General features: G+C 42.4%; 1 protein-coding gene across 1 annotated transcript; it reads right to left on the reverse strand.

The window, feature by feature from the left end:
- Positions 1–12,390: 12,390 nt before the first annotated feature.
- Positions 12,391–17,310, reverse strand: LOC124007699 (endonuclease domain-containing 1 protein-like). Its single transcript, XM_046318391.1, has 2 exons — positions 16,838–17,310; positions 12,391–13,681 (listed from the first exon to the last, which is right to left on the reverse strand). The coding sequence occupies exons 1-2, from the start codon at positions 17,162–17,164 to the stop codon at positions 13,019–13,021; spliced, it is 990 nt and encodes a 329-aa protein (XP_046174347.1). The 5' UTR covers positions 17,165–17,310; the 3' UTR covers positions 12,391–13,018.
- Positions 17,311–22,733: the final 5,423 nt, after the last annotated feature.

The following is a 22,733-nucleotide window of genomic DNA, read 5'->3' on the forward strand; positions in this document are numbered from 1 at the left end:
TAACTGGCTACTAGCTAACCACGGCCCGCTAGCTGTCTGAAGCACATCGGACTGTTAGCTCAAGCGGCCCAATGGGCAAATTCTTTGGCCACTATACCTAGTTTGCCAACTGGCCTGGTTTACCACACAGAGCCCTGCTGATCCATCTGCAGACGTAAAAGCACGAGGGGCCACAACAGACTTTGGTCCTTCGCGACATCCCTCCAAGGCCCTTTCTGCTAGCTGCCTGAAGCCATTCACTGGACTCCTATGATTCACTCGGATACGCATGCCTCTCGCTAACGTCAATATGCCTTGTCCATTTCTGTTTTGGTTAGTGACTATGACCTTATTTCACTGTGACGCCTACAGCCCTACTCAATACGCCTTATTTAACACTAATTCCACCTATCACACATGCGATGACATCACCTGGTTTAAATTATATTTCTAGAGACTATCTCTTTCATCGTCACTCTATGCACAGGTTTACACCCACTGTATTCACATCCTACCACACCTTTGTCTGTACATTATGCCTTTAATCTACTCTACCATGCCCAGATATCTGCTCCTCTTGCTCTCTGTTCTGAATGTACTGAGCGTCCAGTTCTTTTAGCCTTTAGCCGTACCCTTAACCTACTCCTCCTCTGTTCCTCTGGTGATGTGGAGGTTAATCCAGGTTCTGCAGTGCCTAGCTCCACTCCCATTCCACAGGTGCTCTAATTTGTTGACTTATGTAATCGTAAAAGCATTGGTTTCATGCATGTTAACATTAGAAGCCTCCTTCCTAAGTTTGTTTTATTCACTGCCCTAGCACACTGTGCCAACTCGGATGTCCTAGCCGTGTCTGAATCCTGGCTCAGGAAGACCACCAAAAACCCCTACATTTCCATCCCTAACTATAACATTTTCCGACAAGATAGAACTGCCAAAGGGTGTGGTGTTGCAATCTACTGCAGAGATAGCCTGCAGAGTTCTGTCTTTACTATCCAGGTCTGTACCCAAACAATTAGAGCTTCTACTTTTAAATATCCACCTTTCCAGAAACAAGTCTCACTATTGCTGCTTGCTATAGAACACCCTCTGCCCCCAGCTATGCCCTATGTGAGCTGATTGCCCCCCATATATCTTCAGAGATCGTGCTGCTAGGTGACCTAAACTGGGACTTGCCAGTGTAGAGAGGCTAGCACTGGAGTAATATGATCAAATTTTTTGGTTCTAGTCAGGATTCTAGCAGCCGTATTTAGCACTAACTGAAGTTTATTTAGTGCTTTATCCGGGTAGCCGGAAATAGAGCATTGCAGTAGTCTAACCTAGAAGTGACAAAGGCATGGATTAATTTTTCTGCATCATTTTTGGACAGAAAGTTTCTGATTTTTGCAATGTTACGTAGATGGAAAAAAGCTGTCCTCGAAATGGTCTTGATATGTTCTTCAAAAGAGAGATCAGGGTCCAGAGTAACGCCGAGGTCCTTCACAGTTTTATTTGAGACGACTGTACAACCATTAAGATTAATTGTCAGATTCAACAGAAGATCTCTTTGTTTCTTGGGACCTAGAACAATCATCTCTGTTTTGTCCGAGTTTAATAGTAGAAAGTTTGCAGCCATCCACTTCCTTATGTCTGAAACACATGCTTCTAGCGAGGGCAATTTTGGGGCTTCACCATGTTTCATTGAAATGTACAGCTGTGTGTCATCCGCATAGCAGTGAAAGTTTACATTATGTTTTCGAATAACATCCCCAAGAGGTAAAATATATAGTGAAAACAATAGTGGTCCTAAAACAGAACCTTGAGGAACACCGAAATGTACAGTTGATTTGTCAGAGGAAAAACCATTCACAGAGACAAACTGATATCTTTCCGACAGATAAGACCTAAACCAGGCCAGAACATGTCCGTGTAGACCAATTTGGGTTTCCAATCTCTCCAAAAGAATGTGGTGATCGATGGTATCAAAAGCAGCACTAAGGTCTAGGAGCACGAGGACAGATGCAGAGCCTCGGTCCGATGCCATCAAAATGTCATTTACCACCTTCACAAGTGCCGTCTCAGTGCTATGATGGGGTCTAAAACCAGACTGAAGCATTTCGTATACATTGTTTGTCTTCAGGAAGGCAGTGAGTTGCTGCGCAACAGCCTTCTCTAAAATCTTTGAGAGGAATGGAAGATTCGATATAGGCCGATAGTTTTTTATATTTTCTGGGTCAAGGTTTGGCTTTTTCAAGAGAGGCTTTATTACTGCCACTTTTAGTGAGTTTGGTACACATCCAGTGGATAGAGAGCCGTTTATTATGGAAGCAGCTCTTTCAGTAGTTTAGTTGGAATAGGGTCCAGTATACAGCTTGAAGGTTTAGAGGCCATGATTATTTTCATCATTGTGTCAAGAGATATAGTACTAAAACACTTGAGCGTCTCTCTTGATCCTAGGTCCTGGCAGAGTTGTGCAGACTCAGGACAACTGAGGTTTGGAGGAATACGCAGGTTTAAAGAGGAGTCCGTAATTTGCTTTCTAATAATCATAATCTTTTCCTCAAAGAAGTTCATGAATTTATCACTGCTAAAGTGCAAGTCATCCTCTCTTGGGGAATGCTGCTTTTTAGTTAGCTTTGCCACAGTATCAAAAAGGAATTTCGGATTGTTCTTATTTTCCTCAATTAAGTTAGAAAAATAGGACGATCGAGCAGCAGTAAGGGCTCTTCGGTACTGCACGGTACCGTCCTTCCAAGCTAGTCGGAAGACTTCCAGTTTGGTGTGGCGCCATTTCCGTTCCAATTTTCTGGAAGCTTGCTTCAGAGTTCGGGTATTTTCTGTGTACCAGGGAGCTAGTTTTTTATGAGACATTTTTTTAGTTTTTAGGGGTGCAACTGCATCTAGGGTATTGCGCAAGGTTAAATTGAGATCCTCAGTTAGGTGGTTAACGGATTTTTGTCCTCTGGCGTCCTTGGGTAGGCAGAGGGAGTCTGGAAGGGCATCAAGGAATCTTTGTGTTGTCTGTGAATTTATAGCACGACTTTTGATGTTCCTTGGTTGGGGTCTGAGCAGATTATTTGTTGCAATTGCAAACGTAATAAAATGGTGGTCCGATAGTCCAGGATTATGAGGAAAAACATTAAGATCCACAACATTTATTCCATGGGACAAAACTAGGTCCAGCGTATGACTGTGAGAGTGAGTGGGTCCAGAGACATGTTGGACAAAACCCACTGAGTCGATGATGGCTCCAAAAGCCTTTTGGAGTGGGTCTGTGGACTTTTCCATATGAATATTAAAGTCACCAAAGATTAGAATATTATCTGCAATGACTACAAGGTCTGATAGGAATTCAGGGAACTCAGTGAGAAACGCTGTATATGGCCCAGGAGGCCTGTAAACAGTAGCTATAAAAAGTGATTGAGTAGGCTGCATAGATTTCATGACTAGAAGCTCAAAAGACGAAAACGTCATTTTTTTTTTTTTTTTTTGTAAATTGAAATTTGCTATCGTAAATGTTAGCAACACCTCCGCCTTTGCGGGATGCACGGGGATATGGTCACTAGTGTAGCCAGGAGGTGAGGCCTCATTTAACACAGTAAATTCATCAGGCTTAAGCCATGTTTCAGTCAGGCCAATCACATCAAGATTATGATCAGTGATTAGTTCATTGACTATAATTGCCTTTGAAGTAAGGGATCTAACATTAAGTAGCCCTATTTTGAGATGTGAGGTATCATGATCTCTTTCAGTAATGACAGGAATGGAGGTGGTCATTATCCTAGTGAGATTGCTAAGGCGAACACCGCCATGTTTAGTTTTGCCCAACCTAGGTCGAGGCACAGACACGGTCTCAATGGTGATAGCTGAGCTGACTACACTAACTATGCTAGTGGCAGACTCCACTATGCTGGCAGGCTGGCTAATAGCCTGCTGCCTGGCCTGCACCCTATTTCATTGTGGAGCTAGAGGAGTTAGAGCCCTGTCTATGTTGGCAGATAAGATGAGAGCACCCCTCCAGCTAGGATGGAGTCCGTCACTCCTCAGCAGGTCAGGCTTGGTCCTGTTTGTGGGTGAGTCCCAGAAAGAGGGCCAATTATCTACAAATTCTATCTTTTGGGAGGGGCAGAAAACAGTTTTCAACCAGCGATTGAGTTGTGAGACTCTGCTGTAGAGCTCATCACTCCCCCTAACTGGGAGGGGGCCAGAGACAATTACTCAATGCCGAGTAATTAACACCCCAGAAATCCTACAATCTAAGGTTGATGCCCTCAATCTCACACAAATTATCAATGAACCTATCAGGTACAACCCCAAATCTGTAAACACGGGCAACCTCAGATATCATTCTAACCAACTTGCCCTTCAAATACACCTCTGTGGTTTTCAATCAAGATCTCAGCGACCACTGCCTCATTGCCTGCATCCGTAATGGGTCTGCGGTCAAACGACCACCCCTGTGATCAGGCCTTTCTAATCGACCTGGCCCGGGTATCCTGGAAGGATATTGACCTCATCCCATCAGAAGATGCCTGGTCATTCTTTAAAAGTGCCTTCCTCACATTAAATAAGCATGCCCCTTTCAAAGAAAATTGAACAAGGAACAGATATAGCCCTTGGTTCTCTCCAGACTTGACTGCCCTAGACCAGCACAAAAACATCCTGTGGCATTCTGCATTAGCATCAAATAGCCCCCGCGATATGCAACTTTTCAGGGAAGTTAGGAACCAAGATACACAGTCAGTTAGGAAAGCTAAGGCAGGCGTTTTCAAGCAGATATTTGCATCCTGTAGCACAAACTCAAAGTTCTGGGACACTGTAAAGTCTGAATCTGAAGACTCATATCTCCCTCACTAGCTTTAAGCACCAGCTGTCAGAGCAGCTCACAGATCACTGCACCTGTACATAGCCCATCTGTAAACAGCCCATCTATCTACCTCATCCCCATACTGTATTTATTTATTCATCTTGCTCCTTTGCACCCCAGTGTCTCTACTTCCACATTCATCGTCTGCACATCTACCATTCCAGTGTTTAATTGCTATATTGTAATTACTTCGCCACCATGGCCTATTTATTGCTATGCTTTATCTTGGCCAGGTCGCAGTTGTAAATGAGAACTTGTTCTCAACTAGCCTACCTGGTTAAATAAAGGTGAAAAAAAAATTATAATATTTTTTTTTTAAACACAAAAAAGAAAGAAGAAACGTATCTGATATAGACTATAGCCTATACCTCCTCTAAGAAACATATCTGATATAGACTATAGCCTAGACCTCCTCTAAGAAACGTATCTGATATAGACTATAGCCGAGACCTTCTCTAGGAAACATATCTGATATGGACTATAGCCTAGACCTCCTCTAAGAAATGTATCTGATATAGACTATAGCCTAGACCTCCTCTAAGAAACGTATCTGATATAGACTATAGCCTAGACCTCTAAGAAATGTATCTGATATAGACTATAGCCTAGACCTCCTCTAAGAAACATATCTGATATAGACTATAGCCTAGACCTCCTCCAAGAAACGTATCTGATATAGACTATAGCCTAGACCTCCTCTAAGAAACATATCTGATATAGACTATAGCCTAGACCTCCTCTAAGAAATGTATCTGATATAGACTATAGCAGCCTATAGCCTAGGCCTTCTCAAATAGGTTCTGGTCTAAAGTAGTGCACTACATAGGGAATAGGGTTGAAATAGGCCCTGGTCTAAAGTAGTGCACTACATAATCTGTCGTTCTGCCCCTCAACAAGGCAGTTAACCCACTGTTCCTAGGCCATTATTTAAAATAAGAATTTGTTCTTAACTGACTTGCCTAGTTAAATAAAGGCAAATAAATAAATATGGAATAGGGTTCAAATAGGACCTGGTCAAAAGTAGTGCACTACATAGGGAATAGGGTTGAAATAGGACCTGGTCAAAAGTAGTGCACTACATAGGGAATAGGGTTCAAATAGGACCTGGTCTAAAGTAGTGCACTACATAGGGAATAGGGTTGAAATAGACCCTGGTCAAAAGTAGTGCACTACATAGGGAATAGGGTTCAAATAGGACTTGGTCTAAAGTAGTGCACTACATAGGGAATAGGGTTGAAATAGACCCTGGTCTAAAGTAGTGCACTACATAGGGAATAGGGTTGAAATAGGACCTGGTCAAAAGTAGTGCACTACATAGGGAATACGGTTGAAATAGACCCTGGCCTAAAGTAGTGCACTACATAGGGAATAGGGTTCCATTTGGAATGAGGCAATACATTACTGACCTGGGAGAAAACATGGAGAACCCTGAACACACCATGTTACCAATCTGTCACCAATCACTCTGCTGATCCATCAGAAACCAATAAATACTGACACACACACACACACACACACACACACACACACACACACACACACACACACACACACACACACACACACACACACACACACACACACACACACACACACACACACACACACACACACACACACACACACACACACACACACACACACACACACACACACACACACACACACACACACACACACACACACACACACACACACACACACACACACACACACACACACACACACACACACACACACACACACACACACACACACACACACACACACACACACACACACACACACACACACACACACACACACACACTGTCAGCAGTGATTGTCATTATAATGTAATTTATGTATGTATTTATTTTCTATTGTACAGAGTTGTCTACTGTTGTCTGTCGCCCCCCAGTGGTTGTCATTATAATGTAATGTATTTATGTATTTATTTTCTATTGTACAGAGTTGTCTACTGTTGTCTGTCGCCCCCCAGTGGTTCTTTGTTGTAAGAACGAACTTATTTCCTTCCCAAATGGGACCCTATTGTAGTGCACTATAAAGGGAATAGGGGGCCATTAGGGATGTATCTAACTGGAATATGTTGTTGCACTGCGTCCTAATGATTAGCTCTGGTCCAGGGTGTGACGTGCATCTTGATGAAGCTGAACCGTGTTGATGGATATAACACCCTGGACCAGAGCTACCTAACAATATACAGCTGGATAATAAGTCCTGTTATCTGATATTCTGAATAATGTTGTATTTTATACGTTGTTAAACTGAGTTAAAAGGAGAAACCCGCACATTGCTCTTACTGGTATCACTGCTCTAGCTGGTATCACTGCTCTAGCTGGTATCACTGCTCTAGCTGGTATCACTGCTCTAGCTAGTATCACTGCTCTTACTGGTATCACTGCTCTAGCTGGTATCACTGCTCCTTGCTGGTATCACTGCTCCTTGCTGGTATCACTGCTCCTTGCTGGTATCACTGCTCCTTGCTGGTATCACTGCTCTTGCTGGTATCACTGCTCTTGCTGGTATCACTGCTCTTGCTGGTATCACTGCTCTAGCTAGTATCACTGCTCTTGCTAGTATCACTGCTCTTGCTGGTATCACTGCTCTTGCTGGTATCACTGCTCTTGCTGGTATCACTGCTGTTTATTCAGCTTTCCGTATCGGCCTCAAGGCCTTCGTCAGAGCTTTGTGAGTGTTAGTCGTTTCCACCCTTATGGAGACATGGCATCGAATGGGGTTGGAGTCGAGGGGAAATAAACACATGTTACCAAATATAACAATGTGCATTTATAAGTATTATAATAAAGTGTGTGTGCTGCCATTCTGTTACAAGGTAACATATTGTTTTATTAAAATGGTTCAAATGCATTTTCATTGTGTTCCATGGTGTTATTCGCCCTCTAGTGGAGTTTACTGGTACTTAGAAAGAGACGCAAACAGGAAGAATAGAATTCGTTCTGCACGCAAAGAAGCAGCTGAAAACAACGCTACGGTGCAGGTCTTTCAGTTATTTATTGTTACGCTTCAGCCTTGGAAATAGTTGTTTGTAAGTTCGATTCAAGCATTTAGCTAGTGATGATAATCTTGTTATTGATAGAGTTGCTTACATATCAATGTTGGTTGCATTTACTCACAAATTGCAATGCCTTTAATGTATGTCGTTAGCTGTATTACTTTGCTCGTGCGTCATGCAAACGAATTGTAAAATATACAATACTGTAGTTTTGTTACTGTTTCTAGTGTAATATGCTTTGTTATTCTACATAGATGGTTGTACATTATTAGAGTAATGAAAGGAGCCAATTACCATATGAGTAACAATTAGCTCTATGGTTTGGCATCATGCCAGATGCATGGTACCTTAGCGCGTGCTTTGTATTTATGCAACTTCAAATGTTTAATGTACAGCTACAGTATATCGGTGTGAATTGAATACTAAAGTATATTCTTTCATGTATTTTGCAGTTTCACAACATAAACGTTTCAAATATATTCATTCAAGAAAAGTCACGATTTGGGAGTTTTATTTAAGACTTAGTTGTTGGCTATCTGTCTAGTTTTGCATGGGAATGCAACTCAAGGGCAGAATGTGTACATAACACGTATTAAGTTAGGCTACTGTCTTCCTCACACACACTTAAACAAAATACAATCATTTATTTGGCAGATTAATTTATTCATGTTTCCCAATTGGATAATCCCATATAAAGACAGACATCACCATTCCTACCAAGGACAGTGTGAGTGAACTTCGGGAGAAGGGGGAATGGGGTGGGGGAGGGAACTGTAGCAACACTATGAGCTGGTGGCTGGGTCCTACCAAGGATAGTGTGAGTGAACTTCGGGAGAAGGGAACTGGTGGCTGGGAGAAGGAACTTCGAGGAATGGGGTGGGGGGAGGGAACTGTAGCAACACTATGAGCTGGTGGCTGGGTCCTACCAAGGATAGTGTGAGTGAACTTCGGGAGAAGGGGGAATGGGGTGGGGGAGGGAACTGTAGCAACACTATGAGCTGGTGGCTGGGTCCTACCAAGGATAGTGTGAGTGAACTTCGGGAGAAGGGGGAATGGGGTGGGGGAGGGAACTGTGAGTCCTACCAAACACTATGAGCTGGTGGCTGGGTCCTACCAAGGATAGTGTGAGTGAACTTCGGGAGAAGGGGGAATGGGGTGGGGGAGGGGGAGAAGGGGGAATGGGGTGGGGGAGGGAACTGTAGCAACACTATGAACTGGTGGCTGGGCGCCGCGGGCGGTGTAGTGACCGAACAGGGGCGACGGAGGGCGGCAGACAATTGTCAAAATATCGCCTCAAATTCAGGTGCTGCCACAGGCGATGGTCTAATGGGAGGACTGGCCCTGATCCCGTCTGTAAACCCACAATGAGGACATCAACGAAGTTTTCATAAATCATTGGGTTCCGTTCAAGAAGAAACGCCAGAGTCGTCTATTAATTCATGTTGACGTTTACAACATAACATGCTTGGACATTTCATCATTAAGACCTTTAGGGAATAATGTCTGGAGGGTGAAAATCCCAAAACATTCTCATTAGATCCGTGTTATATCACCTCCCCTGTCTGATATCTTGACTTTCTCTCTGTCACACAACCTAAAGGTAGAAATGTCATGTTTTAGGTCTTTACAATGTACTGCGACTGGATAATCCCGGTCTTTACTCCCGATTTAACCTTTATGTTCACTAATTCTCTGAGATAACGAGAGGATTTACCTACATAACACAGCCCACATGGACATTTAATCATGTTGATAACATGGGTGGTGTTTACCTACATAACACAGCCCACATGGACATTTAATCATGTAGATAACATGGGTGGTGTTTACCTACATAACACAGCCCACATGGACATTTAATCATGTTGATAACATGGGTGGTGTTTACCTACATAACACAGCCCACATGGACATTTAATCATGTAGATAACATGGGTGGTGTTTACCTACATAACAGCCCACATGGACATTTAATCATGTAGATAACATGGGTGGTGTTTACCTACATAACACAGCCCACATGGACATTTAATCATGTTGATAACATGGGTGGTGTTTACCTACATAACACAGCCCACATGGACATTTAATCATGTAGATAACATGGGTGGTGTTTACCTACATAACACAGCCCACATGGACATTTAATCATGTAGATAACATGGGTGGTGTTTACCTACATAACAGCCCACATGGACATTTAATCATGTTGATAACATGGGTGGTGTTTACCTACATAACACAGCCCACATGGACATTTAATCATGTAGATAACATGGGTGGTGTTTACCTACATAACACAGCCCACATGGACATTTAATCATGTAGATAACATGGGTGGTGGAACACGTAATAATGCCATTAATTTGGAACCGTGTTCCTGTATGTGGGTGGCAGAAACATTCACACTTCATCATATTGTTGCACTGGGCTCAACATCTGCATTTACAGCAACCAATCAGAAGAGGGCGGAAAAGAGCCTGGCTCGTTTTCTTTTGCGGCTGGAGGTTTGGCATTGACCAATTTGTTGCATAAATTGCGACCTCTCCTATATACAATACTGGGTGGGTTGTTAAATTGACCCGACCTCTCCTATATAGTAAGTGGTGGGTTGTTAAATTGACCCGACCTCTCCTATATAGTAAGTGGTGGGTTGTTAAATTGACCCGACCTCTCCTATATAGTAAGTGGTGGGTTGTTAAATTGACCCGACCTCTCCTATATAGTAAGTGGTGGGTTGTTAAATTGACCCGACCTCTCCTATATAGTAAGTGGTGGGTTGTTAAATTGACCCGACCTCTCCTATATAGTAAGTGGTGGGTTGTTAAAGTCAGCTGGCAGAGCTGGGTCTGATAAAACATGACAATGGTTCTAAGGAGTTTTCTGTCTGTGTATCTGTCTGTCTGTCTGTGTATCTGTCTGTCTGTGTATCTGTCTGTCTGTGTATCTGTCTGTCTGTCTGTCTGTCTGTCTGTCTGTCTGTCTGTCTGTCTGTCTGTCTGTCTGTCTGTCTGTCTGTCTGTCTGTCTGTCTGTCTGTCTGTCTGTCTGTCTTTGTCTGTCATTCTGTCTGTGTATCTGTCTGTCTGTCTGTCTGTCTGTCTGTCTGTCTGTCTGTCTGTCTGTCTGTCTGTCTGTCTGTCTGTCTGTCTGTCTGTCTGTCTGTCTGTCTGTCTGTCTGTCTGTCTGTCTGTCTGTCTGTCTGTCTGTCTGTCTGTCTGTCTGTCTGTCTGTCTGTCTGTCTGTCTGTGTATCTCTCTGTCTGTCATTCTGTCTGTGTATCTGTCTGTCTGTCATTCTGTCTGTGTGACTCTGTCTGTCTGTCATTCTGTCTGTGTGACTCTGTCTAGATTTAGGTTCCCAAGGAAGGTACTCCTGATAGCCCTCAGACCCGTCTGGATCTTGACACTCTGAACACGCGTTCTGCATCATATCTCTTACACCAGATAAGAGATGTTTTGTATTTTGTAAAAGGGTATTTTCTTTTTGTTTGCTGCAAAAAGTGCAAAACCTGCTTGGAAGGAAATACTGCTGTGAAACCTACAGGAGCCGGATCTTCATTTGATCATCCTGATGTTGTAGGAATTTTCCTGCACAGAATGAAATGCTAATTTGTAATGTATTCCAGGTTAAAAAGGCTTAAAAACAACATACCAATTTCCTGTTGATGCAGGATAATTTATGTTGTGTGAAACTGTCTCAAACGAATATATGATATATCTCTCTCTCTGCCTCCATCTCTCTGTCTCTCTCTGTCTCTAACTCTCTGCCTCTCTCTCTCTAACTCTCTTTGCCTCTCTCTCTGCCTCTCTCTCTCTCTGCCTCTCTCTCTGTCTCTAACTCTCTGCCTCTCTCTCTCTAACTCTCTTTGCCTCTCTCTCTGCCTCTCTCTCTCTCTGCCTCTCTCTCTGCCTCTCTCTCTCTTGATTTATCTCTGCCTCTCTCTCTCTCTGCCTCCCTCCCTCTCTCTCTCTATCTATCTCTGCCTCCCTCTCTGTCTCTCTCTTTCTATCTCTGCCTCCCTCTCTGTCTCTCTCTATCTATCTCTGCCTCCCTCTCTCTCTCTCTCTCTCTCTCTCTCTCTCTCTCTCTCTCTCTCATCCAAGGTCTTTTTTTCTATACACTACTAAAGTGACACGTCATTTTCCAGGAAGTAGCCTTGTAGTTTTTTGTAGTCTTTCTGAATAGTCTTCAAAGGGTAAAAACGCATCACAGTGGTCTTCAAGCCAAATAATCCATAAAAGGAATCTAGGCAGAGGTAAATTCATCCAAAACAAAATATGTATTTTATATATATATCAATCAATCAATCAATCAATTGAAACCTGTCCTGTCCAATGAGGTCATGGATTGGAGGTTTGAAAACTGAAACAAGGCTGACCCCTGCTGGTGAGATGATTTGAGAACACTGCTTGAAAATCATTTTAAAAATAATTTTACCTTTATTTAACTTGGCAAGTCAGTAAAGAACAAATTCTTATTTGCTTATTTCTATTGGAGTCACTTGGTTACATTTAAACAGCATGAGAACAAAACACCAGACTCTCACAGGCTTCATTCATTATAGATGTTTATTCCTTCAGATGGGAAGAAGATGGACGCATACAGTGATAGAATTACATTCAGAACATATAATAGTATCTCCATGGTAACAGTGATAGAATTACATTCAGAACATATAATAGTATCTCCATGGTAACAGTGATAGAATTACATTCAGAACATATAATAGTATCTCCATGGTAACAGTGATAGAATTACATTCAGAACATATAATAGTATCTCTATGGTAACAGTGATAGAATTACATTCAGAAAATATAATAGTATCTCTATGGTAACAGTGATAGAATTACATTCAGAACATATAATAGTATCTCTATGGTAACAGTGATAGAATTACATTCAGAACATAATAGTATCTCCATGGTAACAGTGATAGAATTACATTCAGAACATATAATAGTATCTCTATGGTAACAGTGATAGAATTACATTCAGAACATAATATTATCTCCATGGTAACAGTGATAGAATTACATTCAGAACATATCATAGTATCTCCATGGTAACAGTGATAGAATTACATTCAGAACATATAAGAGTATCTCCATGGTAACAGTGATAGAATTACATTCAGAACACTGTGTTACCACTGGACCAAACTCTGGGACTGTGTCACCTACAAAGAGACACATGTACAATCCTCATCACATTTCATTAACCCTTTCCCGCTAATATCCACACTTCCTACCTCCCTCTCTCTGCTCTTCTCTCTCTCTTTCTGAGAAGAACCTCTTGGACACTGATCTGGGAACACCTGTACCTCATCATCACCTGGGTAGTGCTGCTTCAACATGTCATGCAGCTCTGACAAGGTATGGGGGTTCATTACTTTTGTTTCCTCTTTGTTCACACCCCAGTGTGCTTTGGCCATCCACTCTTTCTTCTTGCTGTTGTAACAGCAGTAGGCTGTCCACATGAGATCTGGGATGTTCACTCGGTTGTTCAGTTTGTTGTTGACACTGGGAACTGCTCCAGTCAACACATAGGCCTTGGGTTGACCATTAATATCAAGGCATTGCTTCAGGAGAATCTTTCTAACCGCACACTCCATCTTTCCCCAGCTACCTTCATTAAATGACTGTACTTGAGGAACAGCGTTTGTCAGGGTAAAGGTGGAGTTCTGATTAACAGGTTGGTGAGCGAAAGCTTTTGGAAACATGTGACCTTTGTTCACCTTCTTGTCTTTACCATATTCATCATAATCCTGATTGACAGCCTGGTGAGTATAAATGACCCCTTGTTTCTCCAGACCCATAACTGGTTCAATTCCTCCGTCCAGCTGTAGGAACAATTTTCATCATTATTCACTGAACTGACCTGTAAATTAGACCTGAATATTAGACCTGTATATTAGACCTGACCTGTATATCAGACCTGTAAATTAGACCTGACCTGTATATCAGACCTGTATATTATACCTGACCTGTATATCAGACCTGTATATTATACCTGACCTGTATATCAGACCTGTATATTATACCTGACCTGTATATCAGACCTGTATATTATACCTGTATATCAGACCTGTATATTAGACCTGACCTGTATATTATACCTGTATATTAGACCTGACCTGTATATTATACCTGTATATTAGACCTGTATATTAGACCTGACCTGTATATCAGACCTGTAAATTAGACCTGACCTGTATATTATACCTGTATATTAGACCTGTATATTAGACCTGACCTGTATATTATACCTGTATATTAGACCTGTATATTAGACCTGACCTGTATATCAGACCTGTAAATTAGACCTGACCTGTATATTATACCTGTATATTAGACCTGTATATTAGACCTGACCTGTATATCAGACCTGTAAATTAGACCTGACCTATATATCAGACCTGTATATTAGACCTGACCTATATATCAGACCTGTATATTAGACCTGACCTGTATATTATACCTGTATATTAGACCTGTATATTAGACCTGACCTGTATATTATACCTGTAAATTAGACCTGACCTATATATCAGACCTGTATATTAGACCTGACCTATATATCAGACCTGTATATTAGACCTGACCTGTATATTATACCTGTATATTAGACCTGTATATTAGACCTGACCTGTATATCAGACCTGTAAATTAGACCTGACCTGTATATCAGACCTGTAAATTAGACCTGTATAACAGACCTGACCTGTAAATTAGACCTGACCTGTATATCAGACCTGTAAATTAGACCTGTATATTAGACCTGACCTGTAAATTAGACCTGACCTATATATCAGACCTGTATATTAGACCTGACCTGTATATTATACCTGTATATTAGACCTGTATATTAGACCTGACCTGTATATTATACCTGTATATTAGACCTGTATATTAGACCTGACCTGTATATTATACCTGTATATTAGACCTGTATATTAGACCTGACCTGTATATTATACCTGTATATTAGACCTGAATATTAGACCTGTATATTAGACCTGTATATTAGACCTGTATATTAGACCTGTATATTAGACCTGTGTATTAGACCTGTATATTAGACCTGTATATCAGACCTGTAAATTAGACCTGACCTGTATATCAGACCTGTATATTATACCTGTATATTAGACCTGTATATTAGACCTGTATATTATACCTGTATATTATACCTGTATATTAGACCTGTATATTATACCTGTATATTATACCTGTATATTATACCTGTATATTAGACCTGTATATTATACCTGTATATTATACCTGTATATTATACCTGTATATTATACCTGTATATTAGACCTGTATATTATACCTGTATATTATACCTGTACATTATACCTGTATATTAGACCTGTATATTAGACCTGTATATTATACCTGTATATTATACCTGTATATTATACCTGTATATTAGACCTGTATATTAGACCTGTATATTATACCTGACCTGTATATTAGACCTGTATATTAGACCTGACCTGTATATCAGACCTGTATATTAGACCTGACCTGTATATTAGACCTGTATAATAGACCTGTATATTAGACCTGACCTGTATATTAGACCTGTATATTAGACCTGTATAATAGACCTGTATATTAGACCTGACCTGTATATTAGACCTGTATATTAGACCTGTATAATAGACCTGTATATTAGACCTGACCTGTATATTAGACCTGTATATTAGACCTGTATAATAGACCTGTATATTAGACCTGACCTGTATAACAGACCTGTATATTAGACCTGACCTGTATAACAGACCTGTATATTAGACCTGTATAATAGACCTGTATATTAGACCTGACCTGTATATTAGACCTGTATATTAGACCTGTATATTAGACCTGACCTGTATAACAGACCTGTATATTAGACCTGTATAATAGACCTGTATATTAGACCTGACCTGTATATCAGACCTGTATATTAGACCTGACCTGTATAACAGACCTGTATATTAGACCTGTATAATAGACCTGTATATTAGACCTGACCTGTATATGAGACCTGTATATTAGACCTGTATATTAGACCTGACCTGTATAACAGACCTGTATATTAGACCTGTATAATAGACCTGTATATTAGACCTGACCTGTATATCAGACCTGTATATTAGACCTGACCTGTATAACAGACCTGTATATTAGACCTGTATATTAGACCTGACCTGTATAACAGACCTGTATATTAGACCTGTATAACAGACCTGTATATTAGACCTGACCTGTATAACAGACCTGTATATTAGACCTGTATAATAGACCTGTATATTAGACCTGTATATTAGACCTGACCTGTATAACAGACCTGTATATTAGACCTGTATAACAGACCTGTATATTAGACCTGACCTGTATAACAGACCTGTATATTAGACCTGACCTGTATAACAGACCTGTATATTAGACCTGACCTGTATAACAGACCTGTATATTAGTCCTGACCTGTATAACAGACCTGTATATTAGTCCTGACCTGTATAACAGACCTGTATATTAGTCCTGACCTGTATAACAGACCTGTATATTAGACCTGACCTGTATAACAGACCTGTATATTAGACCTGACCTGTATAACAGACCTGTATATTAGTCCTGTACATTACAGTGCATTCTGAAACATTCAGACCCCTTGACTTTTTCCACATTTTGTTAAGTTACAGACTTATTCTAAAATGGATTAAATTGTGTTTTTTCCTCATCAATCTACACACAATACCCCATAATGACATCACAATACCCCATAATGACATCACAATACCCCATAATGACATCACAATACCCCATAATGACAAAGCAAAACCAAGGTCTGAATACTTATATGTAAATAATAAGGTATTTCTGTTTTTTATTTTAGAAACTATCCCTTTAAGGAACAAAATATTATCTAGTAATAGTAATTGTCTATTGAAGGTTGTTGTTCTAACTTGGCATTAAATGTAGATTTGAAAAGATGTTTGAATTACCTGAGGTTCAATCATCCATGTATCTGGTCTTTTCTCTCTCGGTCCGACCCCAGTGAAGGTGGAGGCTGAGAACACAGGGATCTTGTTGGTCGTGTCGTAGAGAGTTGCAAACATGTATATGTTCTTGTGCTTCTGGCAAATCGGCTTGTAGCGGTTCTGGTTCTGGACTATCCCACCAACCAAAATACCTGGGAGATTTGGAGTTTTCCCCTCCAGGAAGAACTCTTTGCACTCTGGATCAAACTTCTCCACTACATGAGAGAGAGCAGCAGGAAGGAGAGAGAGGAGGAGGAGGAGAGTAGAGAGATGATTCAATACCCCCATCATCACCTGCAGACTGTACACCACAGAGACAAAGATGAAGTTACAGAGACCAGTTGGTAGACTGGAGACTGTTGAGCTGAGTCAGGACAGACTGATTTAAATAGTTATTACAGAGACCAGTTGGTAGACTGGAGACTGATGAGCTGAGTCATGACAGACTGATTTAAATAGGTTTTCAGAGACTCCTCCTTCAGATGGCAAGACAGATAGGGTTGATTTGCATAAACTCCTCTGTACGTTTCCATGGAAAATGCTGTAACTAATCAAATGTGACTCACCTCCTGTAGCTTATGGTTCTACTTTAGAATGTGGAACACACAGCCAATAGGGAGGTTTGATTGTTACACCTGATAAATAGTTACACCTGTTCCACATACAGAGGAGTTTATCCAACCCTCCTTGTCCAGTCTTGACCACTAATTATACCAGACAGGACTAACTCTGTGCCAGGTCCTCTCATTAATTCAGACACATCTTCTCCCAGATATCATGAGAGAATAGTTCATCATTCAGTAAGATAATGTTTACCCAGTGACATCCTGAGACATAGATCATAGATCATGAGAGAAGAAAAACAACTCTGAATGTAGTCACTAACTGCCGACCTCTGACACTGTGCTGCAAACTGTTAAGGCTGTCTCAACAGCAGAGTCCCAACATCTTACTACTGCTACACCTGGCTATCAGTGGAGACTTGTCTGGCAGCGAAACAGTTAATTCATCCTCATTTACTGCCTTTTGAAAAAACATACCTAATATTGCTGACTTGCTTAAACAAATGTTGTTTCTAATGACAATTGAGATGTACAGTACAAACTATAGCATAAGGGGACGACGAGTGGATAAGAGGCAATCCGTCATTTAGATGAAGACATTAATGTGCGAGCTAGGAAAGACGGAGTCAATATTTGTTCAGCACTTGTGAAATGTACAGCGACAGAATTCAGAACATGGGCCGTTCTTACAGTATTCTCCCTGAACGCCAAGTCAGAACCTTAAGATAAATAAAGGGGACAATGAAAGCTCTTACAATATTTGATGATGACATTTCTCTTAAACAGGTTATAGGCTACATGAGCATCACCAAGTCAGAACAGTAGGCGAAACTCCTATTCCCCAGGTGCTCTCATTTGTTGACTTCTGTAACCATAAAAGCCTTGGTTTCATGCATGTTAACATTAGAAGCCTCCTCCCTAAGTTTGTTTTGTTCACTGCTTTGGCACACTCTGCCAACCCGGATGTCTTAACCGTGTCTGAATCCTGGCTTAGGAAGACCATCAAAAGGGGCACTCTGCTTACCCTGGGACCTCCCACAACCCAGTAGGGGCACTCTGCTTACCCTGGGACATCCCACAACCCAGTAGGGACACTCTGCTTACCCTGGGACCTCCCACAACCTAGTAGGGGCAGTCTGTATACCCTGGGACCTCCCACAACCCAGTAGGGGCACTCCGCTTACCCTGGGTCCTCATACAACCCAGTAGTAGCTACAAGACCATGGTGCTTGCCTACGGAGCTGTGAGGGGAACGGCACCTCAGTACCTCCAGGCTCTGATCAGGCCCTACACCCAAACAAGGGCACTGCGTTCATCCACCTCTGGCCTGCTCGCCTCCCTACCACTGAGGAAGTACAGCTCCCGCTCAGCCCAGTCAAAACTGTTCGCTGCCCTGGCCCCCCCAATGGTGGAACAAACTCCCTCACGACGCCAGGACAGCGGAGTCAATCACCACCTTCCGGAGACACCTGAAACCCCACCTCTTTAAGGAATACCTAGGATAGGATAAGTAATCCCTCTCACCCCCCCCCCCCTTAAGTTTTAGATGCACTATTGTTAAGTGACTGTCCCACTGGATGTCATAAGGTGAATGCACCAATTTGTAAGTCGCTCTGGATAAGAGCGTCTGCTAAATGACTTAAATGTAAATGTAAATGTAGTAGTACACTGCTTACCCAGGGACTCACAGCCATTGTGGCTGTGGGCATCCTCTGGGTGGCAGTAGACTTTGAGCAAGAGGCGTGTGAACGTGCTAGTTACCTCTCCCCGACCTCTCTGCTCCAACAAGGCCCGCTGATCTGAACCTGGACCGTGGTGACCCTGGTGAACCCACTGACCCGATCCTGGACCCTGGTGTCCCCTCTGATCTGAACCTGGACTTTGGTGACCCCACTGACCTTAACCTGAACCCTGGTGACCCCACAGACCCAAACCTGGACCCTGATGACCCTGATGACCCTGGTGACCCCAGTGATATGATGAGAAGAAAAGAGGACATTAACATTATGGGGTTCTCCGGGTCAAACACTTTCTAACAATTAGCTAGAAATGTCCCAGACCCAAGATGGCGTAACCCTGATGTCCTTGCCGTGTCTGAATCCTGGCTCAGGAAGGCCACCAAAAATTCTGAGATTTCCATACCCAACTATAACATTTTCCATCAAGATAGAACTGCCAAAGGGGGAGGAGTTGCAGTCTACTGCAGAGATAGCCTGCATCGTAATGTCATACTTTCCAGATCCATACCCAAACAGTTCGAACTACTAATCTTAAAAATTACTCTCTCCAGAAATAAGTCTCTCACTGTTGCCGCCTGCTACCGACCCCCCTCAGCTCCCAGCTGTGCCCTGGACACCATTTGTGAATTGATCGCCCCCAATCTAGCTTCAGAGTTTGTTCTGTTAGGTGACCGAAACTGGGATATGCTTAACACCCCGGCAGTCCTACAATCTAAGCTAGATGCCCTCAATCTCACACAAATCATCAAGGATCCCACCAGATACAACCCTAAATCTGTAAACAAGGGCACCCTCATAGACGTCACCCTGACCAACTGGCCCTCCAAATACACCTCCGCCGTCTTCAACCAGGATCTCAGCGATCACTGTCTCATTGCCTGTATACTCTACGGAGCCGCAGTCAAACGACCACCCCTCATCACTGTCAAACGCTTCCTAAAACACTTCTGTGAGCAGGCCTTTCTAATCGACCTGGCCCGGGTATCCTGGAAGGACATTGACCTCATCCCGTCTGTTGAGGATGCCTGGTCATTCTTTAAAAGTAACTTCTTCGCCATTTTAGATAAGCATGCTCCGTTCAAAAAATGCAGAACTAAGAACAGATATATCCCTTGGTTCACTCCAGACCTGACTGCCCTCGACCAGCACAAAAACATCCTGTGGCGGACTGCAATAGCATTGAATTAGTCCCTGCGATATGCAACTGTTCAGGGATGTCAGGAACCAATACACGCAGTCAGTCAGGAAAGCTAAGGCCAGCTTTTTCAGGCAGAAATTTGCATCCTGTAGCTCCAACTCCAAAAGGTTCTGGGACACTGTGAAGTCCATGGAGAACAAGAGCACCTCCTCCCAGCTGCCCACTGCACTGAGGCTAGGTAACACGGTCACCAACGATAAATCCATGATTATCGAAAACTTCAACAAGCATTTCTCAACGGCTTGCCATGCCTTCCGCCTGGCTACTCCAACCTCGGCCAACAGCTCCGTCCCCCCCGCAGCTACTCGCCCAAGCCTCTCCAGGTTCTCCTTTACCCAAATCCAGATAGCAGATATTCTGAAAGAGCTCCAAAACCTGGACCCATACAAATCAGCTGGGCTTGACAATCTGGACCCTCTATTTCTGAAACTATCCTCCGCCATTGTCGCAACCCCTATTACCATTCTGTTCAACCTCTCTTTCATATCATCTGAGATCCCCAAGGATTGGAAAGCTGCCGCAGTCATCCCCTTCTTCAAAGGGGGAGACACCCTGGACCCAAACTGTTACAGACCTATATCCATCCTGCCTGCCTATCTAAGGACTTCGAAAGCCAAGTCAACAAACAGGTCACTGACCATCTCGAATCCCACCGTACCTTCTCCGCTGTGCAATCTGGTTTCCGAGCCGGTCACGGGTGCACCTCAGCCACGCTCAAGGTACTAAACGATATCATAACGGTCATCGATAAAAGACAGTACTGTGCAGCCGTCTTCATCGACCTTGCCAAGGCTTTCGACTCTGTCAATCACAATATTCTTATCGGCAGACTCGGTAGCCTCGGTTTTTCTGATGACTGCCTTGCCTGGTTCACCAACTACTTTGCAGACAGAGTTCAGTGTGTCAAATCGGAGGGCATGCTGTCCGGTCCTCTGGCAGTCTCTATGGGGGTGCCACAGGGTTCAATTCTCGGGCCGACTCTTTTCTCTGTATATATCAATGATGTTGCTCTTGCTGCGGGCGATTCCCTGATCCACCTCTACGTAGACAACACCATTCTATATACTTCCGGCCCGTCCTTGGACACTGTGCTATCTAACCTCCAAACGAGCTTCAATGCCATACAACACTCCTTCCGTGACCTCCAACTGCTCTTAAACGCTAGTAAAACCAAATGCATGCTTTTCAACCGTTCGCTGCCTGCACCCGCACCCTGGATGGTTCCGAACTTGAATATGTGGACATCTATAAGTACCTAGGTGTCTGGCAAGACTGTAAACTCTCCTTCCAGACTCATATCAAACATCTCCAATCGAAAATCAAATCTAGAGTCAGCTTTCTATTCCGCAACAAAGCCTCCTTCACTCACGCCGCCAAACATACCCTAGTAAAACTGACTATCCTACCGATCCTCGACTTCGGCGATGTCATTTACAAAATAGCTTCCAACACTCTACTCAGCAAACTGGATGCAGTTTATCACAGTGCCATCCATTTTGTCACTAAAGCACCTTATACCACCCACCACTGCGACCTGTATGCTCTAGTCGGCTGGCCCTCGCTACATATTCGTCGCCAGACCCACTGGTTCCAGGTCATCTACAAGTCCATGATAGGTAAAGCTCCGCCTTATCTCAGTTCACTGGTCACGATGGCAACACCCACCCGTAGCACGCGCTCCAGCAGGTGTATCTTACTGATCATCCCTAAAGCCAACACCTCATTTGGCCGCCTTTCGTTCCAGTACTCTGCTGCCTGTGACTGGAACGAATTGAAAAAAAAATCGCTGAAGTTGGAGACTTTTATCTCCCTCACCAACTTCAAACATCTGCTATCTGAGCAGCTAACCGATCTTTGGATAAAGCGCTGCAGCTGTGGGCACATAGTCTATTGGCATATATTATTATTATTATTATTATTAAATAGCCCACCCATTTTCACCTACCTCATCCCCACAGTTTTTATTTATTTACTTTTCTGCTCTTTTGCACACCAATATCTCTACCTGTACATGACCATCTGATCATTTATCACTCCAGTGTTAATCTGCAAAATTGTAATTATTTGCCTACCTCCTCATGCCTTTTGCACACAATGTATATAGACTCTCTTTTTTTCTACTGTGTTACTGACTTGTTTATTGTTTACTCCATGTGTAACTCTGTGTTGTCTGCTCAAACTGCTATGCTTTATCTTGGCCAGGTCGCAATTGTAAATGAGAACTTGTTCTCAACTAGCCTACCAGGTTAAATAAAGGTGAAATAAAAATAAAATAAAAAATAGACGTGTGTTTGTCTTTGTCTTATCCCGTTATTGCATGTAAATAGTATTTTTTAAATATATATTTTAGTCTCACTTTC

The sequence above is a fragment of the Oncorhynchus gorbuscha genome, linkage group LG21 (assembly GCF_021184085.1).
Source record: "Oncorhynchus gorbuscha isolate QuinsamMale2020 ecotype Even-year linkage group LG21, OgorEven_v1.0, whole genome shotgun sequence".
Classification (NCBI taxonomy): Eukaryota; Metazoa; Chordata; class Actinopteri; order Salmoniformes; family Salmonidae; genus Oncorhynchus; species Oncorhynchus gorbuscha.